Below are 19361 nucleotides of genomic sequence, written 5' to 3' on the forward strand. Positions count from 1 at the left end.
ATGATATGCCTGCACAGTGCCTGGCATATAGTAAGTGCTATATTAATGTGAGTCATTGTTATTATCCACAATTAATAGACTTTGTCTATTGATACCTCTATTAAAAACCTTATGTTCTGTATGTTAATTAGTGCTTTCTAATATCTTTAGCATTTTGACACAGTGTCAGTAGTGCTTCAAAAAGTGGCAGAGATGGTTTGTTTCTATTTACTCCTGTTCCCGAGGCGAATTAAGAAAGAAAAAAACCACAGCAGCTGTATTGTGTGCCAGGTGTCCCTGAGGAATACATTTAAACAGTGAATACTCATTTTACTTTGTTTCTGTGATCTTCAGTCTTATTTATTATAAGCTATTGTATTCTTTACATTGTAATGTTTATATCCCATCTTCTAGTCCTCTTTAATGCTATTGCCTTCCTTCTAAGGCTACCTCCAATTTTCCATATATGTGTGTGTATATATGTGTGTGTATATATGTTATATATGTATATATGTGTATATATATGTATACATGTAAAGAAATATGTATATATACACACACATACATATAATATATACATATATAATATGTATACACATATACACACATATGTGTGTGTATATGTATGTATATATACACACACACGTGTGTATATATGTGTATATATTATACATGTATATATAATATATATGTATATGTGTGTGTATATATATATAGATGGATAGATATAGATAGATAGATATAGATATACATATTATATGTACATATTTCTTTGCATGGTGTCTCCCTCATTAGAATGAGAGCTTCTTGAGGGTAGGACTCCTTCTATTTCTTATTGTATCCCCAGCACTTAGCGTAGTGCCTCTAAATACTTAATTAATCCTTATTGACTGACTGACTATTGATTAACCATTTAATGTCTTTCAAAGCCTGGCCCCAACACATCTTTCTAGCCTGATTACCCAGGATACTCCTTTGTACAATCCTGACTAAAGACCTGACTAAACTGTCCTTTTTACTGTTCCTGATAGGTAATGCTCTATTTCTCTGTCTTTGTGTCTTTGTATTCTCTCTCTCTCCCCCCCCTCTCTCTCCCTCTCTCTCTCTCTCTCTCTCTCTCTCTCTCTCTCTCCCTCTCTCCCCCCGATCTGTCTGTCTCTCTGCCTTTCTCCATCCCCCCTCTCTTTCTTTCCTAGAATGTACTCACTCCTTTCTTACCTTATTTTCCTTTAAGATTCAGCTTAAGATTTCCCTTCATCATGAAGACTTTCCTGATTTTTCTAGTTTCAAATGCCCTTCCCAAATTACTTTTTACCTTTTTTCTATGTATCTACGTATGGATATTTTTTCTCTCCTAATGAATTGGCAGCTTTTTGACAGCACAGACTTTCACTGTTTTCTTTATATTGCTTCACATAGTAGGCACTTAATAAGTGCTGGTTGGTTGATTGACTATATTATAGGAAACCTGCATGTTTCCCTTTCAAAGGAATCTTTAGAATATATTTCATTAAGAGGTCTTTCTAAAATTAAATAAATCCATATATATTTGTATTGTTCTCAGCTTAGAATATGAATTTAAAAGGAGTCATGGAAATTTAGTTAGAGCTCTATTCAGTTTTAATCTGATCCAGTAAATGTTTATTGAGCACCTACAGCATACAAGATACTATGCTAGAGACTTTGCAGAAAGATCATCCAGCCAAAGTCCTTTATTTTTCAATGAGGAAACTTTTGAGGTTTAGAAAGAGACAAAGTGACTTGATAGATGTCTTGTAGCTATTTGCCAATGTAGGAAAACTATGCATATACATACATATATAACACATGCACACATACATATGTATATAGACATATACAGAAAGAGAGAGACAGAGAGAGAATTCTGACTTAATGAAACAAGAAAATGTAGAGGTCATCTAGTCCAACTTCCTCGTTTTAAAAAATGAGGAAACTGAGGCTAAGAGAGGTAGTGTGAGGCAGTGAAAAGAGCTCTAGCTCAACAGTCAGAAGAACTGGGTTGGAGTCCTGGCTCTACTGCCTACAAATTATGTAATTTTTGGCAAAGCCATTTCACTGCTCTGAGTCTAAGTATCCTGATCTCTAAAATGAAGAGGTTGGACTGGATGACCTCTAATGTCCTTTCCATCTCTAAACGAAATGACTTGCTAAAATTCATACAGGCAGTAACTTTTACAGCTAGGACTTAAACTCACGTTCAACCTATGTCCAATACCACAGCACCATGGATCTCAGTTCTGTCCTTCAAGGAAAATAAAATCTGGTAAATCTCTAATCTTTTTGTCTCCCTCATCATACAGGTACAGGGATGAAGACCATAGAAAATTGTTCTTATTTCTAGGGTTTGATAATACCTAGGGGCCATTAGGTACTTTTAAAAGCGTCATCAGATGGCTCCCACTGAGCAGTCAGTAAAAAAGCACCTCCTAGACTCAGTTTGGTATGGAATGACCTTAGAAGTTTTACTCTGATCTCAATATCACACCACTCCTGAGGATTCTCGGGATATTGTGTGGGTTCTGAGCCATCACCTCTTCCCTTCTTGGAATTCTGATTCCCCTGGGTAAAGCTGTTGGGCAAATTTATTTAATTTGGGTTACAAGATTTCTCTGTTTGTGTGGATTACAATTCACAGGATGTTCACAGGACAGAAGGATTCACACATTTCTTTCCCTTTCCCCACTACCTCCATTTAAATACCTTATGGAATATAGACTCAGAATGAGGCCAAGACTTGATGAATGGTCCTATGAATGGTTCAAAGTCCTCTAGACAATAAGTGACAGATCTGGGATTTGAGCCTGGGTCCTTTGACTGCATATCCCCCACCTTTTTCACTGTAGTTCATTGCCTCACAGGATCAAGGAAACCAAAGATCAGGCATGAGTCAAAGCAATTCCATGTACCTGTACTTTTGTCTCTTATAATCCTGAAGAACCTGGTTACTCTTGAACTGGTTGAGTTTCTAAAAGACACGCCTTAAATGTGTTTTTTAGAGTAAAATACAACCACTGTAGATACCCATGATGATAGCTGTCATCTGATATAATTCTCCTTCTTTTCTTTTCTTGTGATGCACAGTGTTGGATAATGATTACATTCTCTTGAGAATTACAGCTATAGCATCCCCAGAGTGAGTGGGAATCTCCCATGGATTTTTGAGTGTTAATGAATTGTCCCTTTTACATGTAGAGGGTACTATAGTTATTTGATAACAGGAACATGGGTGTTACTACAACTGATTCAGGATTATTTATGCTCAAATTATAGGTTTGTTGTCAGTCTATATCTATAAATACAAAATTTCTAAGTGATGGGGTGGTAGTCCATGGTACTCTATTCTTGGTAAACCCAGATAATCTGGAAATTTTATGTTTATTGGGATAGTTTTAGCTTGGAAATCACATTTTTAAAGGTTCATTTAAAAATCTTTCCCCTTGTAAGAGATGTGAGGTTGGGTGGCCAGGCAGGAAGAAACTAAGAGCCAAAACAGCTGAGTATCATTAGTGACAGTCAAGGGCCAACACATTGAGGGAGTGGAAGGTGTGGGTGGAGCCTTTAGCCTGACCATTAAAGCCATCTGGGCTGAGGAAACTTGGATACACATATTTTAAGGGAATTCTGCTTTGTTTGGATTTGGTTCTGTGCAATCCCCCTCTGCAAGCCATTTGAACTCTTTTCATATGAATGCATGATAAAGCCAAATTTAGGCTTTTAATAGAAAGTTATTCCATTTAGGAGAAATAGTAATGTCCGTAAGGAAAATGCCTATAGCCAAAACTGAAGGGCTCTTTCCTTCCTTTTGTTTGTTTTTCTCACTCAGATACCTCTATTGCCTTAGAGATTGAATGCATTAACAGCTATGCCATTTTAGCACAAAGCCGTGACAAAGAACCAAGCAAAAATTTAATTTTGGATTTAACTCTGATTTTTTTCCTTTTCTTTCTTTCTTTCTCTTTCAAACTGTCATCTATAGAATTCCTGAATTCAGAGCTGGAGAGGAACTTAGAACTCATTGGATCCAGTCCCCTCATTTTACAAATAAGGACATATAGGACCAGAGAGACTAACTGAAAGTAAAATTTAAAAGTCATGCTTAATTGATAGTTCAAGGTAATCGGTAGTATAGCTGTGAAAAGAAAAACAATAGATAATTTCATAGGTTGGTCATAATGTTATTATAACATCTCATCCTACATATTTGTGCCCTTCCATATTCTGTCAGAAAAGCTTTTTTGTTATTTCTTTCAAGTTAACATGTGTTTATTAAGTGCTTATTATGTGTCAGAGTACTGTGCTAAGCACTGGGAATGTGATTTCAATTGTATGTTGTATTATTTTTCTCATTTTTATTTTTATGTTCTTGTACTGGTTTTTTCTCTAACAAATGTGTGGTTTGACTATATACAGACAACTTATTCAAGGGTAATGACTACCATATCAATAATGAGTCTTTTCTTACTAGTAAAACATAATCTTTTCACTTATTTTGCTATCAGTTAGCATGTCTTTTATCTAAGTTACCATTTTTTTTAAGGAAAATATTAATGATGTAGAGGAGATAGACTTCTGTGTAGTTTATAAGTCTTCGCTCTCTCTCATTCCTTATTCCTGACCCACGTTCTCTAATTCTTTGCCATCATCACTCATTGGCATCTTTGCACTTAAGTCACCTGACATAAAAGTATATGTCGATTTGCTTATTTTTCGAATTCCTCAACCCCTTTTTCCTTTGCAACTAACATTTGTATGTAAATTGTAGCTATGTTCATTGTGATCTTTCTACAAACATTGATCATGTGCACTATAATAAGAAATGACCAAATGTGTCATGAAATGATATTTCTTTTTGCCTTTAGTCATACAACAAAACCAATTCTGCCATTTAATTAATTAATTAATTTATTTATTTTTTGCTATTCCAAGTAGAGCATATGAGCTGTAACATCCCTATTTTTTTTTCTGGATTTGTTTATAATAAGAATGTCGGGATTGATATGATTCACTTCATGGCAACTTTGACGTGATTCAATTCCTTAAGCAGCATGTCTGCTTATAGATTTAATTTAGATAAGTCACAATTATGGGTATCAACAACCAGATTAAGGTTTGTGAGTAGTCAAAAACTATGTGATTTGTTAAGTATAAGCTGATCCTGTTTTTACTACTCTGCTGCCATCCTTGTATAAGGGGGCCATAAAAGACAGGACTGTTGTTTTTTTTTTAATTTTACTTTGTTTCATTATGTCATGTCCAAATAATTACTGAATATCTAAGTAGATTCATTCTGTTGCTAGTATTATACTCCTCTATAGAACTAAAAACATGTGATTTATCAATATGAACTTGCATTGGAATTTATGGTATAGTCACAGCTATCTGATTTGTTGCTTAATAAATCTGGCTATTGCCAAAGGCTGATGTGACTATTGGGATTGCTCTTCAATGCAGATATCATTAAACAATAAAGGAAATTCAATATCATTCTTCCATTTTAAAAGTTCAGCTGATTATCTTTTTCTTGAGAACACATTAAATAGGAAAGGTGAAATGTTTAAAAATTGTGCTTTGATATTATGATTTATTTGCACTTCTCAGTATAGAATATTTAAGATAATGAAAATTTTGTCCACATTTTAAGTAATCAAGGAATTTCAAAAGAAGATTTATATGCTATATCAATACTGTGATTAAGAATGGCTTTCACAAGTGATTGTAGTTCTTGCAAGTTTGAAGATTTGGTTTTTTTTGGTTTCCATTTCAGTGCTATACATATTCTCTGGAGGATTGTAACATAATGAATCACAAAGGAAAATTAAATTGATTCTGTATTTTTTTCAACCCTACAATTTGGCAGTGAGAAGCTTTTTCCTGAAAGTGAGTCATTGACAAAGGGATTTTCTGTGAACATGGAAAAGACTTTACAGAAATTTCTCAGAAATTGGGATAGAGAGTGGAGATTTTGAACCACTAATATTGACAAAAGTGGAAAAATTCATGTTTAGCGGCTCTAATGAATCAAAGTTCATACAAAAGTTAAAATCATACCATGCCACACTTCAGTAAACTAATGTAACCAAAATATAGTGTAGCTGAAAGGAGGCATTGCCTTTTGTGGGACTATAACATTAGAGCAATAAAATTTAGATATATGAAAGCACCTTCTTATTTGTTAGTTTTAATACATAGCTTAGTCATTTTTGTTATGAGTTTTTGCATAGAACTGAGCTCCCTACTAGCCATTTCCCCCCTTGATATTAAACTTCAATTTTTTTTTCTCAATTGTATCCAATTTTTCTTGGTTGTTTGCCCTGGGCCCCCAGCTTGGACTATTTTTTTTACTTTACTTTTTACTTTAATTACTATCAATGTTAATATTTCCCCTAGCTCATAAAATGAATGATTATTGTCATTTTTATTCTACAAAATTTTTAAGAATCCACCCCACTATAAGCTTTTGTTATTTTCCTAGTTGCAAGTAATAGTAGCTCGGTGCTGTGATGACAAGCATTCTCAATTTGGTGTCAGGAAAAGTTCAGTTCAAATTTCACCTCAGGCACTTACTAGTTTGCCATGTGACCTTGGGCAAGTCACTTAACCTCTCTAGGCCTTATTTCCAAGTCTCAAAATGAAAGTAGTAAGACTACTGACTTCATAGGGTTGTGAAGTTCAAATGAGGTAATATATGTAAAGTACTTTGCACACTTTAAAGTGCTATATAAATGTTAGTGAATAAACATTTATTAAGCACCTACTATTTGCCAGATGCTGTGCTAACTGCTGGACCTACATAAAAAAAGGACAAAAGACAATACTAACTTACAGCCTAATGGAGGAAACAACAAGCAAACAGCGTACAAAGAAACTATATCCTGGACAAATTGGAAATAATTAACACAGGAAAGATGCTAGAATGGAGGAGGATCAGAAAAGGCTTTTTGTAAGAAGTGGGATTTCAACTGGGACTTGAAGGAAACCAGGGAAGCTAGGAGAAGGAGATAAAGAAGGAGAGGATTCTAGATATGGAGGGATAACCAGTGAAGATGCCAAGAGTCAGAAGTTCTAGAAATAGCAAGGAAGCCAACTTCATTAGATCCCAGAGTATGAGGTTGGGCGGGGAGGTGGTGTAATAAGACTGGAAACTTTGAGGGTGGCAGGTTGTGAAAGGCCTTGAATACCAAACTGAGGATCTTATATTTGATAGGGAGCCACTGGAATTTATTGAGCAGGGGCATGACATGAATCAGACTTGTACTTTAGGAAGATCACATTGACAGCTGAGAGAAGGATGGACTGGAGTGGGGAGAGACTTAGGATGGACTACCCAGCAGCAAGCTATTGCCATAGTCTAAGTGTGAGATGATGAGGTCCTACACCTGGATGGCAACGTCAGAGGAGAGAAGGAGGCATGTACAAGAGATGTTATAACGGTAGAAATAACACACCTTGGCAACAGATTGAACATGGGTTGTGGGGTGGGGAGAGGGAGGAGAGAAACTGAGGAATCAAGGAAGACACCTGGATTGCAATAATGTGTTGCTGGGAAGATGGTGGTATGGTAACTAGTAAGGGTAAGAAGGTAGAGTTTTGTAGGGAAATATAATAAATTCATGTTAGACATGTTGAATTTAAAATGTTTTTGGCACATCCAATTTGAGAGGTCCAATAGACGTTTAGAGATAAAAAAACTGGAGGTCAGCAATTGTTATCTGTGTTGTGTACAGCCATTCCAGTGGTTTCAAGAAAAAAAAATTGGAAAATGATATCAATTTGATGTGTTTCAGTGGCTTCTCTCCTTCCCATAATTTAACACTAGTCTATTTTGTATGTTGGATGAATATTAAATGATGAAGATGCCTAGGTGTGGCATTTTCAAAGGCCTGGCTAAATGACAGTTTGCAGAATAACATTCTTCAGAATTCTTTTATACACCCATGCTCCAAATTCCCCTTGATGTCAAAGCCTTATATTTGTGATCTGATACATTTTTTAGGAAGACATTAAATGTTCCTCATGGAGAAGATGAAAGATAATGGGATTAGTCATCTGCCATAGTTCATGGCATGAGTCATAAGTGAGGTAGGACATAGTCTAGCTCATATTTACTTTTCCTTAACCATGCCCCATATAATAAATAGATCAGATTTAGCTCCCATTCAATTCAGCAAACATCGAACACTTACTGCATATTGAATATTGTGGGAGGCAGTGAGTAAAATAAAAAAGTTTAAATGAGACATGGTCCTTGTCCTTGTGGAGATTATAGAGTAAGTACTTTACTTCTATAGGAGGAAAATTTCCATATATCACTGGATGTTCCTTAAAAGATTCATTTAAATATAAGAAATAAAGCTTCTGGCTTAGCATTTTTTTAGGGAAAAAAACATGTAGTCTGGAAATCTGACCTTTGTCAATAACCTTGGAATAATTGTATTTTAGAGGTCGAGGGAGCCTTAGAGGTCACTTCTCTTCCCAGGGTGGGTTAAATGGTTTCTTCATGGTTACACAGCTGCCTAATGCAGAGAAAGTACAGACACACCAGACTCTCTGGTAGGATGGGCACCAGGACATCTTCTACACTCTCTCTTTTGTTTCATAACCCAGTTTTAGTGTGTTCTAGAACAGAAATGGACTTCAGAGGTCATCTAATCTAGTGTCTCTCCTAATGAAGGAATCCCTTTTTCCTTATTCCTGCCAGGTGGTTATTCATTCTCTTCTTGAGCTTTTACATCTGCAGGGGATTTCTTCATAACAGCTTCCTTTGAGGAACTTCATTCACGTTTATTTTCTCTTACGACTTATTATTGCAGATGGTTGTTGTCCTTTGTTCTCGAAGGGGACCAAAATGACATCACTATGTTAGAGTCAAGTTACAGTGTGTCTGACTGTGGCTGATCAGACCAATACGAGCTTGGAATGCTTTACCACAGGTCGGGCACAAATAGTCCATGTGAACATTTGGGGTGGATTCTCTAAATTTGTGCAGCTTGCATTTCTTTTGAGCTACTTCAGTTCTGCTTTGCTCGTAGAGCATAGCACCTTCTCTGACAAGAACACACTGGGTAGTCCTGTGTCTGTGTCTCAAATGTCACAGTAAAAAGTTCTTAAGAGGAACCTTGTGAGTATCCTTGTAACACTTTTCCTGAGCACCTTAAGAGCTCTTGCTCTGTGTGAGTTCTCTGTAAAATAGTCTTTTAGGCAAGCATCTATTTGGCATCTGAAAAACATGGCCAGCCTATAGGGGTTGCACTCTCTGCAGTGGAATTGGAATGCTTTGGAAGTTTAGATCAAGAAAGGACTTTAGTGTCTGCTATCTTATCCTGCCAGGTGATCATCAGAATCTTCCTAAGACACTTCAAATGGAAGCGACTCAGTTTCCTGACATGGTGCTGGTATATTATCCAGGTTTCATAGGCATACAACAATGAGATCAGCACAGCAGCTCTGTAGAACTTCAGTTTGGTAGTCAGTCTACTGACATCTCTTCTCTCCCACACTTTCCTTTGGAGCCTTCTAAATACTCAGCTAGCTCTGGCAATGCATGCATCAACCTCATTATCAATGTGTACATCCCTGGAAAGCATTCTGCTAAGGTAAGTGAACTTATCTGCAGCATTTAAAACTTCTCTATTTTCTGTAACTGATGGTTCCATGTATGGATGGTGTGGTGCTGGCTGATGGTGCACCTGTATTTTCTTGGTGTTAATTGTTAGGCCAAAATTAGCATAAGCATCAGAGAATCAATCCCTACTTTGTTGCATCTCAGCTTCAGAGGCTGCATTGAGTGCACAATCATCTGCAAATTAAAAAAAAAAATCATGCACCAACACTCCCTCCACTTTGGTCTTGATTTGTACCCTTTTCAAGTTGAAGAATTTACCATCAGTACGGTAGATGAATTTGATGCAGTTATGGCTGAAAACATCAGGCTAAAAAACTGGTAGCAGACACATAGCCTTGTTTCACTTGATCGGTGACTGGGAAAGTGCAAGAGCATTGTCCATTATCCAAAACCTGGGCAAGCACGCTGTCATGAAATTGATGTACAATACTGATGAACTTCTCTGGGCAACCAAATTTTGACATAAGTTTCCATAAGCCATCATGACTGACAATATCAAAGGCCTTGGTCCGATCTACAAATGTTGTGTACAGACCTCTTTTCTGCTCTTGGCATTTCTCCTGGCATTGTCGGGTAGCAAACAGCATATCAACTGTTTCTAAGCCCTTTCTGAAGCCACACTGGCTCTCAGGTAGATGAACATCTTCCAGGTGACGAATCAGTCTATTAAAGAGGACTTTGGCAAGAATCTTGCCAAAAATAACTGAGAGAGACCCCACTGTCCCTGTGATTGTCATAGGACCATCTATGTCCTTTACTTGTACAGAGCTGGACAGTGGAGGAGTCCTAGGGGCTAACTTGAACTCCTGGGGGATAACATCTCAACCTGGAAAATTTCAGTCAGCTGATACTGACTACAGTTGCTGCCTTGGAAATATATTACTTTCCTTGATATAAGTAGCAGTTGTTTTCTATTCTGGCCGGAAACTTTGAGGGTCTTTTCCTCCCAGATTGATATTTTTGTGATGATAAATTAAGCCATAGCCCTTAGTCATTGAAGGGGTGCTGCCCCAGACTAAGACCTTTAGAGACCTTAATTTAGAAAGGCCAAAGCCATTCACCGTACCCTGGGCCATCACCAGTCATCTTAACTTATGTCTTGCCTCTGGCCTTCCATGATTCTGGAGGAGAGAGTAAGGCTGATGATTTTGGGTAGCTCTGCCTCACTTAACTCCAATTCACACACAAATCAAGACACCACCCTCATAATATCCTTGGTCCTCTTCCAGAATGAAGGAAGAACAATAAAGAAAAAAAATTTGAAGGATGCAAATGGGATACTCTTTCTGACAAACTTTACAGGGGAATCAAACTATGGCCTTTTAACTCAGTAAAACTTAATTTACAAGTAGGGTGCTAGCCACTAGACCACAACCCCAGTACCTGATGTTATGAAGTATTTAATTGGGCTTTTCAAAATCATCTGTGCTTTTCTATATTTGCCACATATTGGGAAAGATATTATATAATTTCTACTTAGAATAACGTAGAACATCTTTCCTCATGTGAGAGCTGGTTTCCCTCTTATATTAATTGTTCTTCCCCCCTCCCCCATTAAAGTGTGAGTCTCTTGCAAGCAGGGACTATCTTGATTTTCTCTCTGTATCCCCAGTTAGGACAGTTCTTGGTACGTAATAAATGCTTAATAAATGGTTGTTATATTTTATGTTTAACAAACTATATAGAATGTTAGTGTTAGAAAGAAATTTGGACTTCTAAGCATGTAGTGAGAAAGACCTGAGGCAGAATTCTGCCTCAGATACTTGCCAGCTGTGTGACTCTAGGCAAATCCTTTAACCTTTCTTTGACTCAGTTTCCTCAGGTGTAAAATGAGGGGGTCTGACTTCAAGGCCTTTAAGCTCCCTTCCAGCTCTAAATTTATGATCCTACAATGTAATGTACCCTGCAAGTTTTATGGATGAGGAGGCTGAGTACCAGAGGCATTGATTGACTTATGTGGTCAATGTTAGAAAGTCAGTTAGTGGCATAGCCAGGCCTAACAAACATTTCCCTAGTATATTACTTCAGTACTTTTGAATATATGTAGGGCAGCTAGGTGGTGCAGTGGATAGAGTCCTGAGCCTAGAGTCAGAAAGACTCATCTGTAGGGATCTGTAGGACGTAAGTTCAAATTTGTCCTCAGACATTTACTAGCTGTGTGACCCTGGGCAAGTCACTTAACCCTGTTTGCCTCAGTTTCTTCATCTGTAAAATGAGCTAGAGAAGGAAATGGTAAACCACTCCATTATCTTTGCCAAGAAGACCCCAAATGGTGTCACAAAAAGTTGGACAAGACTGAAAAAAAAAGATTTTTATATTCAGTTGTGCTGCCAGTAGGGTGATGTTTTTCTTAGTTTAACTCTGGATAGCTTTAAAAAAATATTGTTGACTGTGATACTGTAGATAAAAAAGATGGATTATTTTGTATGGATTTTTAAATGAATTGCAACTGTGTTCAGTTATTTTTGGTCTTATTCACACCCTGAGAATATGTGCAAGGGCACCATTCAGTGTTCTATTGGTCCTACTGCAGATGTCTGGAATTCACCCGAGATTTACATATTATGAAACCAAAAGGTCCTGTTTTCATTGGTTCCAGAGGGCAGAACCAGGAGTAACTGGTGAAAGTTGCAGAAAGGAAGCTCAGTATTTAGAAAAGCTTCTTAAAAATTAGAAACAGCAAAAAATGGAACAGAATTTCTCACAGGTGGTGGGTTGGCCCTTAAAAGAAAACTTTTGGTAAGTGTTAATTACTACTTATTAGATATATTTATAGAAGGGGTTTTTAATAAGATATGACTTGAACTAAGTAACTTCTCTTCCAACATTGAAATTCAGTGATCCTTTAAACTAATCACATGTGGAAATAAGGGTGTCAACAAATTATTGTTCAGTTATTTCAATCATGTCTGACTCTATGACCTCTTTTGGGGTTTTCTTGGCAAAGATACTGGAGTGGTTTACCATTTCCTTCTCTAGCTCATTTTACAGATGAAGAAACTGAGGCAAACAGGGTTAAGTAACTCGCCCAGTGTCTCACAGTTCGTGTCTAAGGCCAGATTTGAACTCAGGAGGATGAGGCCTCCTGACTCCAGGCCTGGCACTTTATCCACAGTGCCACCTAGTTGCCCTTGTCAACAAATACAAGGCCTTAAAATTCACTATTAGAAGATTTTTTGGGGTGCAGTTATCAAGTTGGCATCATTTTGAGGCTTTTCAAAATAATATAATTAGAACTACTCCCTTACAGATAATTCTTATTGCTTTATTGTAATAATATAGGTTTTCAAAGTGCTTTACAAATATCTCATTTTATCCCCATTTCAAACCTGGAAAGTAGGTTTTATTATTATCCTCATTTTACAGATGAAGAAACTGAGGCAGGTAAGGGTTAAGTGACTGACCCAGGGTGGCACAACTAATAAGTAGCTGAGGCAGGATTTGAACTCAGATCTTCCTGACTCCAGAAGCAGTTAGGTGGTGCAGTTTACCCACTGCACCACCTAGCTGCCTCTGTATAAAAGATGGAATATGTGGAGGAGAATCTGCAGGCAAAGAGGTTTGGCAGTCTGAGTATCACAGAGTAAGTCTGTGAGATTTTTAGAAATCAGCCTAGGTTTTGGGCTCTGGGAAGCAGAGATGGAGCTGCAGAGTCATTGAAAAAGGAATAACTTGTGGCTTTGGAATCAGAGGGCCTTATGATCCTGTGTTGATGCTATTATTCTGTGAATTTGTACGGATATGGATGAGACAATGTCAGTTATGAGCTGCATTTTGGTGCTGTGCATTTCGCAGTAGTCAATGTGAAGGTAAAAACTGGAAGTATGCTAATTGATGAAATACCTTGGTAGGGAGTAAATGGGGGGAGAGGAGGGATAGGATGTGTCTGAGACTCACCCTTGCATAACAATCATGCTTTCTGGATTGTGAGAAGGGTCAAAAAAGAAACCTTGAGAGAATGCTGAGAGGTATAATAAAAGAACTAGATAATTAGGATGTCCCTGGAACTAAAACTAGAAAATAAATTGAAGGGGAATGAAGTCAGTGCTATCAGAGCCAGTTAAAATTTACAGTAAATAGGATCATTGATTTATATCTCCAAGGGGCTTCCCCTAATCCAATCCTTTCATTTTACAATTGAAGAAACTGAAACCAAAGGAGATTAAATGATTTGCCCAAGGTTAACCAAGTAATAAGCATCAGAAATGGCATCATAGGATCATAGGTCTAGAGCCAGGGAGGGACCTCAGAGGTCATGGGTCCAACTCACTCATTTTACAGATGAGGAAACTGAGGCCCAAGGAGATTAAGTGATTTCTCCAAGGTTACACAGATAGTAAACACCAAAAATGGTATCATAAGTAGGATCACAGGCATGGGGCTGGGAGGGACCTCACAGGTCATTTGGTTCGACTAGCTTCTACAAATGAGGAAACTGAGGCCTAAGGAAAGGAAATGATTTCCCCAAGGTTACCGAGGTAATAAGCATGAGAAATTGTATCATGCCTGGGATCATAGGTCTAGAGTCAGGAGGGACCGCAGAGGGCATTTGGTCTAACTCATTAATTTTACAGATAAGGAAACTGAGTCAAAAGAAGATTTGTGACCTACCAAAGGTCAGAAAGTTAGGAAACATCAAAGGTGTGGTATGAACACAGGACCTTGATTCCAGAGCCAGTAGGTTTTCCACTGTATTGTACTAAACAGAGAAGAGGCTATTTGATAGGTGATGAAAAACTGGACCTTAATGAGAAGAGTTTTGGTAGAACGTTGGAAATGGAAACTTTTGCTCAGCCAGATTGAACCTGGAGGAATTAAACCTGATTAGGGACAGAGCCTGGTATATGGGTCTATAGATGCTGAATTCCATGTATCAGTAGGAAGCCTTCAGTAGGCTCTATATAAATCTATAGAGTAATGCAATATTAGCAATCTAATAGATTGCATCTCGTTATGAGCAATCCAAACTGATTTATAGGCTTGGTCTGAAGAATAATAATGATTATTTTACTCTGGGCATGAAATTTGATATTCATCAATAAAATGATGTAAAGCATATTTCACTGATTCTATTTCCTAAATCTTTAAGTGGGTAATTTTTTTTTCTTTTAAAGTGTTCCTATGATAGTTATTTTTAGATGCTTTTATCTGCAAGCCTAGCTAATTTCAAAGGATATTTAGTGTTCTTTCTAATGATTATGGTAAACACAAAGCCTGCATTTTAAATTTCAACATTTCTAGATACCTGTTTTAGCCAGAATATTGTAAAACCTTAAAACTTTGAATTTTAAATCTTAAAAAGAAAAAAATAGATTCTAAGAAATCTCGGGGTGGGGGAAGGCATTTGATTCCTTAATTCCCCAGACTCACAAGCAGCCAGTAAGTAAAAAAATCTAAAGAAATGAGTTGAGGAGGGGTGTGCAGTGCTATATAAGGAAATATATGAAACAGGGAGAAAATCCCAAGAAATCCTGAGATGGAAGAATATATGTGGGAATATAATGAATTATAAATTCTTTTCCTTTTTTTAAAAAATAGGGATATCAAGGAATTTCAGGAAGTCCAGGTATTCCAGGATCACCAGGGATTCAAGTATGTGATCAGGCTTTAGGTATTTAAAAATAATCTTATTTTTAAAAAAAAACTTAAAAAAAGTAAATAACCAGGTTTAATTTTATGATTAATTTAGGGAGCCCGTGGATTACCAGGCTACAAAGGAGAACCAGGAAGAGGTGGTAATAAGGTAAATAGCTTTCTTATATTTGTAGCAGTTGGTGACTTTTAATTCTTTTTAATGTCTCATAAATAGCCTGGGCTTCAGACTTAATATCTATATATCTATATCTATATATCTTATTATTTTGCTTTGTAAGCATTTTTATACCTCTTTCCTAAGAATGGCTGTCCCTCTTTTAAAAATAATCTACCACACACACATCTCAATTTAAGAACAGACACATTTGAGGATTATAATTTATTTTTTAAAAGATTCTTTATCTAAAACAGATTTGCTTTTGGCTTTCTTGAAATACTTCTCATCCCTAATAAATTTATCTTATGGCATCATTTAAAAAATTCAATCCCTGCAATTTCCAAGAAACATCTTGATTGGATAAGGCAAGTTATACCTTTATTTATAGAGTTAGATTTAGGCTATGGTATTCCCCTGTTGGCAGGAGAAACATCCCTCCAGTGCCCAATGTATTCTACTCTGATAATATTTTAAGAGTGAGGCTTTTGATGATGAAAATGAACTGGTTTGGATAGGTAAGGATATTTTAATGGGAAAAGCCAAGAGATTGCAACAAGATTTAGCATGTGGAAAACTGTGAATGTACTGCGACTGATAGATTTAGTGAAATCAAAAGAAGATGATTCAAGGTTTTAGGGGAAAAATACTAAGGTTGGTTTTCGATAGACTGAATTTGAAGCACCCATGGAACAATGAGGTGGAAATGTATTATAAGCAGTTAGAGAAATGAAGCTGGATGTTAGAAGATAGTTCAGAGTTGGAGCATGTAAGTAACAACAACAAATACTTGTAGTTCAAATGTGGGAGGTGTGTGCTTTTTTGTGTTAGTTTGTATATCTCCTTTGAAGATTTTTTTTAATTTAACATTTTTAATACCAGCATGTGACTTTATAGACATGTAGCTGTGTTACAAAAATGAATTTTGGCTCATCTGTCCCAGCTGTCAGGTAATGAAATTCTTTTGAACTAAATGTCATACACCATGGATGATCATCTATGTAGTCAAAAATTCATGAATTCAGCATGCATCTATGAAGTGCACTTTAGGAAAATCACTTCGGCACCAGTGTGGATAATATATTGAAATGGGGAGAAGCTTGAGCCGGGGAAACCAAATAGGAGGCTATTGCAATAGTGAGGGAGAAGTGATGACTAGGATGATGGTAATATGACTAGAGAGGAAGGGACAAATTCAAAAATAAAAATGACAAAATTTGCCCCTGATTGGATATGTGAGGAGTCAAGGGTGATACTAAGGTTGTGTACCTGTGCATCCTAGAAGGATGTTTGTGCTCTAACAAAAATGAATAAATTTGGAAGAGTTTGATTTTCAGGGGAAGAGCAGTTCTGTTTTGGGCATATTGAATTTGAGTTGTTTCCAGGTTATAGAGTTTGAGATATTTGGTGGAGAGTTGACAACACAGAATTTGAGCTCATTAGAGAGAATAAGCCTGGGCGTATTGATGTACATAAAGATTAGAATTGAACCCAAAGGAGCTACTTGTATACAATCAAACAGTGTGTCAAGAGAAAATAGAAGTAAGCCCAAGACTGAACTTTGGGGTATGCCCATGGTTATTAGATGATGAATTGGTAAAGGGTATGGAGGAGAGTTTAGACCAGACCTGCACAGTATGCAGCCCATGGGCAGTGGTTGTGCAGGCTTGTTTTACATCTTCTACATTTTTCGCAGGCCACCCAACATCCTTTGGTGGGCCATGAGTGGCCCTCAGGCCAAATGTTGTGCAGGCCTGGTTTAGATAGCTAGAAAAACCAGGAAAAAAAAACTGTCATAAAAATCCAGGGAATCTAGAAAGGAGCTGGTCAGCAGTATCACACTGAACAGAGAGTTCAAGGGTGTTGAGGACTGAGAAGATGCTATTATAATTGATGGTTAAGAAATCACTGCTAATTCTGGAAAGAACAGTTTCAATTGAGTCAAGACATCAGTAGCCAGATTGCAAGAGAGGGGGCAAGAAAAGGGAGAGGACAGGAAATGGAGACACCAAGGGTATAGGAATTTTTCAAGGAATTTAGCTAAAAAAGGGAGGAGAGTTATATGATAAAAGCTAGCAAGAATGTTAGGATCTACTGAGAGGTTTTTGAGGCTGGGGATGGATACTTGGATGTGTTTGTAGGCAGCAGGAAAGGAACCAACATACTGGGAGAGAGAGAAGATTAGATAAAGAGAAAGGATGACAATGGAGGCATTCTACTGGAGAAGCTGTGAGGGAATGAAATGTAGGATACATGTAGATGGGTTGGCTTTAGTGAGAAGGGCTACCTCTTCATCAGAGAATGTAATAAATGAAGAAATGGTGGAAGATAATTTCAGGGGTTATGAGATGAGGAGAGATTGTTAGATGAGACGTAGAGGAAAAGAGGGAGTTCTCAGTGGAAAGCCTTTATTTTTTTCTTTTATTTTTGGTTAAGTATGGGGCAAGCATTTCAGGTATGAAGAAAGGGTCCTATGGGAGGACTGGTTTTGAAGAGCCGAAGTTGTAGAAAATGGGATGGAATAATTGATATTAAACTTTTTAGTCTTGGGACCCCTCTATACTCAAGTATTATTGATGATCCCCCAAAGGGCTTTCATTTATATGGGTTATATATCAATATTTACTATTAGAAGTTAAACTGTCTTCTTATTATGAAAACAGTTTTAACTTCATGGATACCCTGAAAGAATCTTGGGACTCCACAGGTCCCCAGATCACACTGTGAATCACTGAGATAGCGAATCCATTAAGGAGGAATAAAGAGATTTGCTTGCTGTAGTGAGGGCCCAATTGAGATTGGATAAAGTAATTTTGGAATGTACCAATGCAGCTTGGTTGCAGTACTTTCCCAGATTCTTTTAGCAGCACAGAAATAGGAGTGGAGGAAGTAGATGGTGGGAACATTCCAAGGTTGAGGTTTGGCATAATCGGAAGAAGGGATTTGGGAGAAGAGGAGAGTGAAGAATTGAACTGGATTAGTAAGTATTCATCATAACCAGCCTGGATCAGATCCATGACCCTGCTGCAGCCTCCACCTTTAGCCTTATATTCCTGCCCTGAGCCATGGTTTCTGATTAGTGAATGTTTACCACAACTAGCCCAGGTTAGACATACTACTCTACTACTCAGAAATCTTCATGTCATGATACTGGGCATGTCATTCTCCATTTCCATCGGCTCTGGGAATAGCAATCAAACACAACAATGGGAGGTAAATGTCAATTAATTGCCTTATAGTTCTATTCATCATTCCTTTGATATCCCTGACCATACTACTCCTCTTTGGCCACTACTCCCCTGTCTATGTTATCTTCTCCTATGAGAATGAAAGCTTCTTGAGGGTAGGAACTGTTTTGCTTTTTGTATTTATAATCCTAATGCTCATGCTTTTTCATCCATTTGCTTTTCATTCATTCACTAAGTGGTTGAGATTTGTAAGGGAGAAAAGTGTGGTGAGAACAGGGTGATGGGCTTGGTAAAATATTTAGGGGTGGAGAGATTCTAGATCACTCTGAAGACAAAGAATAGATTTGGGAGGAAAAAGGCATAGGGAGAACTAGAATCATAGGAGATATTGATTAGATAAAGGAATGTCCACTTTTCTTTTTCTAGACAATTGGGGTTAAGTGACTTGCTCAGGGTCACACAGCTAGTAAGTGTCAAGTGTTTGGTCTGAGGTCAGATTTGAACTCAGGTCCTCCTTAGGTCCTCCTTACTTCAGGGCCGGTGCTGTATCCCCTGTGCCACCTAGCTGCCTCTTCATCTTGACTTTTTAACAGCCATTGATAACACTGCACACACCCTCCTCATCTACACTACCTACTCTCTCCTGGTTCTAGTCCTACCTCTCTGGCTACTCCTTCTCAGTCTCTTATTATTATTATTATTATTATTATTAGGCAGTTGGGGTTAAGTGGCTTGCCCAGGGTCACACAGCTAGTAAGTGTCATGTGTTTGGTCTGAGCCAGATTTGAACTCAGGTCCTCCT

General features: G+C 37.4%; 1 protein-coding gene across 1 annotated transcript in view; it reads left to right on the forward strand.

Moving 5' to 3' along the window:
• Positions 1 to 19361, forward strand: part of COL21A1 (collagen type XXI alpha 1 chain) — a 235160-nt gene that overhangs the window by 140593 nt on the left and 75206 nt on the right. The window contains exons 11-12 of the mRNA XM_078155308.1: positions 15161 to 15214; positions 15312 to 15365. Of these exons, the coding sequence (XP_078011434.1) occupies positions 15161 to 15214; positions 15312 to 15365 (108 nt within the window). The remainder of the gene's footprint in view (positions 1 to 15160; positions 15215 to 15311; positions 15366 to 19361) is intronic.

The sequence above is a fragment of the Phascolarctos cinereus genome, unplaced genomic scaffold (assembly GCF_003287225.1).
Source record: "Phascolarctos cinereus isolate Bilbo 61053 unplaced genomic scaffold, phaCin_HiC Scaffold_5;HRSCAF=322, whole genome shotgun sequence".
Classification (NCBI taxonomy): Eukaryota; Metazoa; Chordata; class Mammalia; order Diprotodontia; family Phascolarctidae; genus Phascolarctos; species Phascolarctos cinereus.